General features: G+C 34.3%; 1 protein-coding gene across 1 annotated transcript in view; it reads right to left on the bottom strand.

Annotated features, from left to right (window-relative positions):
* Positions 1-5,201: 5,201 nt before the first annotated feature.
* The window catches only part of POLD1 (DNA polymerase delta 1, catalytic subunit), a 384,813-nt gene continuing 379,266 nt past the window's right edge, over positions 5,202-10,748 (bottom strand). Inside the window, exons 25-27 of the mRNA XM_053690816.1 lie at positions 8,296-8,348; positions 7,422-7,519; positions 5,202-5,756 (exon numbers count right to left, since the gene is read on the bottom strand). Of these exons, the coding sequence (XP_053546791.1) occupies positions 5,660-5,756; positions 7,422-7,519; positions 8,296-8,348 (248 nt within the window). The 3' untranslated portion in view covers positions 5,202-5,659. The remainder of the gene's footprint in view (positions 5,757-7,421; positions 7,520-8,295; positions 8,349-10,748) is intronic.

Below are 10,748 nucleotides of genomic sequence, written 5' to 3'. Positions count from 1 at the left end.
TGAACTACTTATAACTAAACATTTTATTTTACAATCTCAAACTGTTATTAATATCCCCTTTAAGAATTATCTACATTTTCATATGAATTTCAAAATTGAAGGCAAATTTCTTCATCCTTTCAAAATGAATCTATTTTCAATTTGAAAATCACTGATAAACATAATACAATTCATTTTTAAACATACTACACCTGCACTACTAGTCAGCTATAAAAAATGTATGTATATATATATATTTATTTATATAAATATATATACACACAGACATATTATATATATATATATATATATATATATATATATATATATATATATATAAACACACATTACTTCCACTTTCTATTTCAACGAAATCCAATTCGTGGAAGCATCTTCGCTTGTTCCCATGGTTTAGAGGACAGCTGTAAGTACTGTGGTCCTTTGGTACATAGGAAAAGGGAACTTGAGCGTTTTGAAAGCACTTAGCAGATTTGTGTGTCTATAGAGAACAAGTTACAGATTTCACCTAGGAGTGACATCTGACAATACCAATATCATCTACATATGTAATTTTGTAAGGAATTATACAAAACAATCAATGCAAATCAGGTGACATTGTGACAGTCTAACTTCCTGACCCAGAACAAGTCATGTTATTTGAAGTGAGATTGAAAACAGTCAAAACACAGCCAATTGGTAAAAGAATTCAGCCAACGCTCATCACTTTTATTACTTTTTTACATTAGTCTACATTTTCTGTAGTGACATTAACACCAAAATCCCAAAAGAGGTGATGTGTAGTAACAGGAGTGGGGGGTTTGCATTGAGACAGCTGTCATTGGATGAGATGATTTCATCACATACCAATTGTTGCAGCAATTAAAAATGGATGGTCAGTAGTATTACTAAACTGCACCACAATGTAACTCACTGGACAGCGAGTGATCTGAACACCAAACCTTGTTGATAGCATCTGTGAGGAAACAGATTACATTTATCTAAATCTTCATATGGAAGACAATGCTCCTCCCCCGTCCATGACATACTGTATGTGAGACGGAGGTCAGATAGAACAGATCTTTGTAACACGCTTATCTTTAAAGTGTGACTGAGCTATTACAAACATTTACAGAAGTTCAATTCTGGAGCATAAGGTATTGTATGTTTTACAAAAACAAATTACTCCTTTAAAGTCTACCCAATTTCCTTCTTGAGAACATTCAACCACATCAATTCATTGTTAGCATTACTTTACACAATAGCAACAGAGCTACCCTAAATCAGTGATTTTTAACCTTTTTTTTTGCCGTGGCACACTTTTTTACATTAAAAAATCCTGTGGCACACCACCATCCCAAAATGTTAAAAAAAATCACACATTGTAGCCTAATACCGCATATATATATACACATACACACAAACACACACATACTGTATGTATTGTGCTGTTATGCCATGCCTCCTACAAACTACCCCTGCACTGGGAGTAAAAAACAAGCAAAGTTTAAAAAATATGTCACACTGTTGTCAGTCTGCCGCGGCACACCTGAGGATCTCTCACGGCACACTAGTGTGCCACGGCACACTGGTTGAAAAACACTGCCCTAGATGATTTTGAAGTAAATTTATTAGCTGTTATATGTATGCTAAAGTTCAAATGATAAAACCAAATCTTATTTAAAGGGACATCTAAACAGTGATCTGTCATGACCATTTCAAGTTCTGCTGCCAGTACATCGCTCCGCTCTATAAAACCAGAATCCTAATTCATTTCCTAGATTTTAACTATATTTTTCTTTCAATATCTATTGTAAAAGAGTCCCTTCCCCATTTTATCTGTCTATATTCACTTTCATACCTATAACTCCTTTACCACTTTTAAGACTTCCTGCAAGATTGTTATAATTTACCAAATGTATATAGTCAAGACATGACTGAAATGGCAAAACATGTAATTCAGTTCAGTTGTACATAACTGATATATATATATATATATATATATATATACACACACAGATATATATATATATATATATATATATATATATATATATATATATATATATAATCCCTCATGTAGTGAATCCAGCCTCCTGAGACATCTGCCTGGGTGCTAACATGCAATAAATATTTCCAATGAAAGAAAGCACTCACAGGACTTCTTGATAGTGGGTTAACCAAAAGGCAACTTAACTCTTTATTGACGTTTCAAGGTTCAAACTGACCCCTTCCTCATAACCAAAATGTAAGCCATAAGTATTTTTGAATCTGGAATAGGTCCTTTGGAGACCCAGCATCGGCACACAGTGCAGAAAAAGGACGAAGTAGAGAATCGGTCCTGACACGCTCCTTGTTTGTTCCTTTAAGGTAAAGATAAGCTGTGTATGGCTGTGATAAACCAGAAGAATAAACAATATAGGAGTAAGGGAACTGCAATAAACCTTAGGGAACACACCAAGGAATATTGTAATAGAGATTTGTATGTTAGTCTTCAAACTAATGAGGACAACGCATATTACTCCAATAGGTAGAAACAGAACTGAAGCAGTCAGGAAGGGTATAGAACAGAAGTGGCAAACAAATGGCATGAATACCCAAGGACTTCATTACCCCCATAATGCCTGGTTTCATTGGTTGTGATTGTAGTAAATAATAAATTATTTTTCTTATGAATTCACATTACATATTATCAATTACTCTTAAACTGTTCATATGTATTACGGATATAAATAAAATGTTTCAACGTTTGCCACCTGTGGCAGGAAATGTTTACATGATTAAGTGGCACAAGGTTAAATACCCATAATAAATAAATGTATATATATCACAATAGTATGAGCAAGCGAAGATTTACTTTCTAATCAACACTTTTGAAAGTCAGGGTTTGTGTAAAGTTTCCTCTACCACACCTCACAAATTGTTCACCCAACACAAATATAATATTTTATGACTACACCTCACAGTACACTCCCATTGGTATTGTATCAGTGAAATAGTAATGTGACCCTGTTCATGTTAAGACCTTAGGGACAGTAAACACCTAGTAATTACAAGACATTTCTGTTGTGTCGCTATAGAATAAGATCAGCCAAGTCTTAAAGGACCACTCAATGCAGTAAATTTGCATAATTAACAAGTGCATAATAAAAAAACAATGCAATAGCATTTACTCTGAATATCAAATAAGCAGATTTTTTTCTGACATTTATTTTTTCTCCCATTTCCAGCCCCTGCATCATGTGACAGACATCAGCCAATCACAGACTAGTATAGTATACCATGCGAGCTTGTGCACATGCTCAGTAGGATATTGTTCCCCAGAAAGTGTGAATATAAAAAGACTGTGCAAAATTTGATAGTGAAAGTAAATTGGAAAGTGTCTTAAAACTGCATGATCTGTCTTAGTCATAAGTTTATTTCGACTTGAGTGTCCCTTTAACATTTTTTTAAAACAAATTATCCTTTTTACTGCAATTACTTTTCAGTAGCAAAACACCACCATTTACCTTATTTGGAGGAGCCAATCAGGGCTTGAGTCTGCAGACAGCAATGCTAGTCACTGTCATAAAGTTAGTATAATGTACATAGTGTTGCAGTTGTAGTCTGATAAAGCCAATTAGGGACAGATATATAGCAGAGTTAGCCTTGATAAGTCAGCAGGGTGTATTTCAAGTTCTAAAAATGACAAATTGCATCAATTTTCAGAGCTAAATTACATGAAAAGGAAAATAAAATATAGTACAGTTGTTTCATTATGTAGAACAAAACCTTTTATATAAAAATCTCAAGGTGTTTACTGTCCCTTTAAGTAATTGGTAATTCATTGTTAATTGCCGAGTGGAGAAAAATAAACAGCCCTTTAAGCATGTGAATTTCTACCTCTTCTTCTATGGCCTCAGTATACTTGAGTTCTTCTATCAATAAAATGGGATATAAAACAACCTTGTTTAGTCCTCAAATGGATTAACATATCAGCCACATGTGAAACATTTTAAATACATTAACATGTTGTTTGCTGCAGTTATTTTCAATGCCCCCCCCCCACCCCACCATTTTGGACTTGTTACTAGAGAAGACAAAGATGGCCACCGTCACTTTGTTTCCAAATCCTGCATTGTTTGCCGTATCTTATTGCCTCTGCAGAGACCAATTAATGGCACATGTCCGGCAGCGTCAAGATTGTGAAAACCAATCATTTTTAAATTACAGGAAAATATATTCAAAGAAAAGTAAAAAAAAAACCTTTAGTAATAAAATAGCAAGTGATACCTTTAATAGCTCACTAATAGTGGATACAATTGGAAGCTTTCAGGACACTGAGGCCCCTTATTTATATACAGCATAATGTATAAGCATTTAAAAATGTGATATCTAAAGCATGAACATTAGTTGTGTTATGGTCGTATGGGCTTTGGGAAAGGTTTCACAGGAATGTGTGAAAATGTTTGTATTTCCTGGAAAATATACAGAATTCAGAGAAATCAATGGTCATTGAAGAGAACCAAAGGCCCCCTATATAGATGCATCAAATAATTTAAAGGGAAAGTAAAGTCCAAATTAAACTTTCAAGATTCAGATAGGGCATGTAAATTTAAACAACTTTCTAATTTAATTTTATCATCAAATTTGCTTTATTCTCTTTGTATTCTTAGTTGAAGGCTAAACCTAGTTAGGCTTATATGCTAATTTCTAAGCCATTGAAGGCCGCCTCTTATCTGAATGCACTTGAGTTTTTCCCAGCTAGAGGGCGTTACTTTATGTGTTTCATATAAATAACATTGTGCTCATGAACGTGGAGTTATTTAAGAGTCAGCACTAATTGTCTGAAATGCAAGTCTGTCAAAAGATCTGGGATAAGGAGGCAGTCAGCAGAAGCTTAGATACAAGGTAATTACAGAGGTAAAAAGTATATTTCTTTAACAGTGTTGGTTATGCAAAACTGAGGAATGGTAAATAAAGGGATTTTCTATTTTTTAAATAATAAAATTTTTGGTGTTTACTATCCATTTAATAAACCACTTGCTTATTTGGCTTTTCTATTCATCTGTATATACAGAGCTAGGTGATCACACTGTAAAAAATAGTTTAACAGCATCTAACAATGATTTCTAGGTATAAATATAGGAACACTTTCACGTGGCCCATGTATAGTGAACAGAGGGTAGTCCCATTTTAGAAAACATGGTGGCAGTTTCTTCTCACCTTAAAAAAAGTGAAGCACATATTTTAATACCTTTTATTAGCATTATATAAGTACAAAAATATAATAGTTATCAAAAGAATTAAACTCATCCCACAAAATGGCAGCATCTGAAATCTGCAATAAACCCAGTTAATTTGCTAAACCCAGGGCTGGATCAGCCATAGTAGAGAATGGTCAAGCAGTAACATAGTAAGAGGAGAGATATGATAACTGCTATTAGCATATCTGGATTTTACTTCCACATACACTATGGACACAACACATTGGGTCCTGCTTGGCGGAACCAAACTCATATACAGGATGTGCTGGGATTGCCCCAGTAGCTTCTTGATGATGAAAAGTCTGAGTGGCTCAGTTTTCTTATGTTGTAGCTTCATACAACTGGAAAGTGATATAAATTGGCTGTTACAGCTCCTGATCCACATAAAAACCAGTGCATTGTAAAAAAAACAGGCTTGTTCATTTTTCTGAGCTTTGTTACCACGCTGGGGGGCCAAACCGACGTATCAGTTTCTCCTGGTCATCCAAGTCTTTCTGTACTTTCTTTCTCATGTAGAATATGGGACAGTCACGGCTGAGAAAAAGGATTGAAAGTTACATATAAGGAATGTACTTATAGGTGCACTTCATGCAGCCTAAACAAATGTTATATATATATATATATATATATATATAGTAAACCACCAGGAAAGCACGCTCCGGTCTTAAACACATAAATCACTTTAATATATTAACGTTTTCAGGGGCTCCCCCGTCCTCAGACCATATTTCCTGGTGGTTTACTATTGTGCATTTGAACTGCACCCTGGATGATAATATATGTATTGGAGTGTGCTGGGCTTATCTGGATTGTATATGAATATATATATATATATATATATATATATATATATATATATATATATATATAAAATATATCCACACACACACATAGGGGTGGTAAAATATAACTATAGTTTACAAAGAGATTAAAGGTTACTTGTCAATTATATATATATATATATATATATATATATATATATATATATATATATATATAATATATCTGTGTGTGTGATTGATGCATAATTTTCTGTTTAAATTATACCAGATGCTAAAAGGGCAATTTTACCAGCAGTCATAACAATTACCACTAAGGAGAGAAAAGAAGAAAAAACAACCAGGAAAAAAAATTCAGATACCACAACTTTGGACTATCTGAAACACATCCAAACAAACAACTAGAAGACTCTTAATAAATAAACAATATATAAAAGAGATAAAAATTGTTCTCAAACGTGTATCACGTAAGCACTAACTGAATTTCCAATATTAAACATGGTACATAATAACGCAGCATTCTCCTGGGTTAACTTATGTCTCCTCTATCCAGGAAAATTTATGAATGCTGTAAATTTAAAGTAGAGAAAAGTCATAAAGCATTTGAGCTGTCAGTAAAGTTCTAATTTTCTCATGAACCTTTGCACCTGAGCTGCACTGAAGTATCTCCAACGGCTGTCTGTATTTAGCACCTGCCGTGAACAACCTGAAATCGTGGGAGGCAGTTTTCTACCTGTGTATTACACCAAAAGCAGCAATCACCTCAGCTGCAGTGATAAGACATCTTGGTATATCCAACACATCAACATATAGGGTCATATTTAACCCCACCCCTGGCAGCTGGTGAGCGAACTATGGGTCCTTAACTTGGATAATCTCCAGTTTGTTTTTCCCTTGGGAACCAGACTAAGATTCAGGGAATGGAGATAATGTGGTGATGATTAAGGGAAAGTTTTGATTTAAAAATAATCTAGTAAATAATCACAGTTACCCTCTTAGTCTACAAGAATATCAGGCCTACGTATTGCCAAGTCTGCTCTGTTATCTGTTGGTAACAGGTGTTACATGTATCCTTCTGTTTATTTACCAGACACAAGGTCAACAGTCAGGTACACAGTAAATCACTGACCCTCTTACTGCAAGTGACCTATGGAATATTACTCAAAAGATTTTTGCAGTAAAATAAATGTAACAGTCGCCTTATATGCAAGCTAAAAAGATCTTTAACACTCAGGTACATAGGCTCTGTAGAAAACAGGGACTAAAGAGGGGTCTCTCACTTGTGTATACACAAGTTGGTGTCAGTAGCCCAAAAGCAGATCACTTGCTGCAGTAATAAGTAAGTGCACGTGTCTGGCCCCCCCACCCCAGTACTCTGAATACCACAACCTCCCACAGTGAAGTATCCTGAGCTCCTCACCTGGTACATAAGACATCCTCATGTAAGCTGCCTTGACAGCGCTGGCATTGAGTCCAGAGACGTGAAAATTTCTCCTCCAGAGAACTAAGGTGGGAAATCTAGAAAAGGAGGAAATGGTAAAACGGACCCGGCAGTCTCCCTTAGTCATGCAGCCATAGAAACAAAGACTAATTGTCTGTAGTATGTATAGCATTAGTCAATGTACTAATCTTCAGTGGCCTGGTGAACTATTTATATGAACAAGAAGGATTTATATTATAAAAGAACAATATTCCTGCCAACATTTTTTTTCACCTAAAAAAAATATATGGCAGCTAGAAAAAATGGACAAACCTCCAGATAAAGAACACCGCTATAGCAATTGCTTTTTTTCTAGGAAACATCACAACACGTTACAGATTGATAACCTGGTCATTAGTCATACAGTAGCAGTGAGGTTGTGAGAAGCTTATTGTAACTAAGGCGCTTTACTGACCACTTAACTTTAAAAAGACTGTTAAATAAAATAGCACTTAGTCTGAATTTCAATTGAGTAGTAGATTTTTTTTTCTGGCAAATTTCAAAGTTAGCCCAATTTTCCCATGTATAATGTGACAGTCATCATCCAATCACAAAATGCTTATAAGTATATATTGTGAAGCTCAGCAGGAACTAGTGCCTCAGAAAGTGTGTATATAAAAAAGACTATTTTTTAGTAATGGTAACTTTTTTTAACTGCATGCTCTGAAAGTTTCATTCTGACTTTAGCGTTCCTTTAAAGGTTTCATTCATATAAAGACATCATTAAGTAAATACAAATATTTAGTGATTTATTGTATTGACCAAATGGCTGTGCAGATCTAGCACTATAGTTTGATTAAGTGATGCAACTTACCTCTTTCTGGTGAAGCTCAGATTCACGTTGCTTACAGTAATTACACACAGCGCCTGTTAGCAGAAACACAGAAAAATGCATAAAGGAGATATATTTATATTAAGGGTACTGCAAAAATGACAACTTAAAATTAAGCCTCAGATTTAATTTTAAAATATTTATAAACTCAGAAAATAAACAATGTATGTGCTAGCATATGTTTGTAAGGGTTAAATCGGAAAAAAAAAATCATCTAAATAAATTAGAGAGACACAATGCCATCTAAATTAATTTGCCAATTTTTTTTTCTTATTGGGGGTTAATCATAATCCTTTAAAAAAACATAATGATTTTCTGTTAAAGCATATAGGTATTTTTGAACATAAATTATTTGATAAGCTTTTATAAAGGATTGTGATTAACCCCTTGAGGTTGTAAGTACTTTTTAATACACGCTCATTAAATAAGGTTTCTTTTCATCCAAGCAATTAAAATAACAAACTATTATTGTGCAGTTAAAAGGTATACAGTATATATATATATATATATATATATACATATATATATATATATATATATCTCACATCACACTTTTCTCAAGACAAAAGGCTGACAACCATTTATAAAAAAAATCATTTTAATAAATATTATCAGATGATAGTTGTAATTCTAGATTGTAGCGTATTCCCTTTGCACTATAGGGCTAGAATTTTTACATTTACAGGTAGAGTTGTACAACATAAGAATGAGACAGCTAAGAAATCTTTGAGATGGTAGAGAAGGAATGTGTAGCTACAGTATTATGTATGGCCTCATCTTATGATGCTGGTTAAAGGTATAGTAAACTCCAACATTTTCTTTTAGGATTCAGATAGAACATACAATTTTAAACAATTTTCCAATTTACTACTATTATCAAATTTGCTTCATTCTCTTGTTATCCATTGCTGAAGGGACAGCATTGCTCTACTGGCAGCTAGCAGAAGACATCTAGTTAGCCAATCACAAGAGACAAATGTGTGCAGGCACCAATCAGCAGCAGCTCCCAGTAGTGTATGATATGTGCATATTCATTTTTAACAAGGGATACTAAGAACGAAGCACATTTGAAAATAGAAGTGAATTTAAAATTTCATGCTCTATCTGAATCATGCAAGTTTAATTTTGATTTTCCTATCCCTTTAATAAAAATTCCATTCTAGCTTGTAGAACAAGACACTTTGTACTAGAAGCACAGCTTTATGATTGGTTGACTTTAAACCACGGCAGTTGTATTTTAAAAATAAATCTCATTATTTGCTTATGATAACCATATTTTCCAAGAAAAAGAATAATCTGATTTCTAGAATGCTGATGGAGAAATATCCTTAGAAAACCAGTTTTCCTGGACTCTGATCAGATTTAAAATTGCAACCCACTGACGCTTGTTATAATAAGTCCAGGTTGGAAGCAACCTAGGGAAAGTCTCCCTTCTTTAAATATCTAACAAAAGGAGTATCTGAGATAAACCACTGGCGGTATTATCCCATTGACCTAGAAAATATAAAGCCTATTCATGTTAGCTATACAGGTATACCTCACTTTACAGCGCTTCACTTTACAGCGCTTCACTTTACAGCGCTTCGCTAATACAGCGTTTTGTGGAGCTGAAGTTCAACCTGCAAAAATTTTGAAACAGTGCTGTAATCATTGTGAGATTGCGAGAAAAGTGTCTGGCACCATTTTGTTATGCGCAGTTCACTCTGTTTACAGCATTACAGTGCAATCTGTGTCTCAGTGGTATAGTCTGGCAAATTGTACTACAGTGATTGTCACTATTTTACAGGTACAGTATTTATTGAATACTTATTGAATACTGTGCTGTGCTAGTGTTATACTAAACGTAGCACTATTGCACCCCTAATATATGTTAGTTCAAACATGTTTTCAAGTTTTTAAACACACTGGCAAGTGAAAAGAAAGCTAAAACCGCCTTGTTTCACTTTAAGGTGGTTTTCACTTTACAGCGGGGCTCCGGTCCCTAACCCGCTGTATGAGCGGGGTATACCTGTATTTCAAGGGACAGTGTAATCTAATATTTTCACAAATATCCCATTTACCTACTGGTGTGTATGAAATTGTTTACAAATAGCTAGTTCATCTTTATTTTCTCATTTTAAATAGTTGATTTTGCCCATTTCCCCACATATACTGAATATTTCTGGACTCCCCCCCCACAACAAAACAACATTGTCATGTAAACAAGAAAGTTTATATAAAATAACGCTCCCAGTGGGGGGCCGTGACACAGAGGTACTAAAATGTTCATTTCAAATTGTTCTCTCAGAGTATTAGCATTTGAGTAAACAGTAATAAAGAGGATAGCATTTGAGTAAACAGTAATAAATAGGATAAGGATGACTGTGTAGAGAATTAGACAGAAAACACTGAGGTATTCTCTCCCTATCTCATACTGTATTGGCTTGTGGTTTCAG

This window comes from Bombina bombina, chromosome 8 (genome assembly GCF_027579735.1).
Source record: "Bombina bombina isolate aBomBom1 chromosome 8, aBomBom1.pri, whole genome shotgun sequence".
NCBI classification, from domain to species: Eukaryota; Metazoa; Chordata; class Amphibia; order Anura; family Bombinatoridae; genus Bombina; species Bombina bombina.
This window is presented reverse-complemented; position numbering and strand designations above follow the sequence as displayed.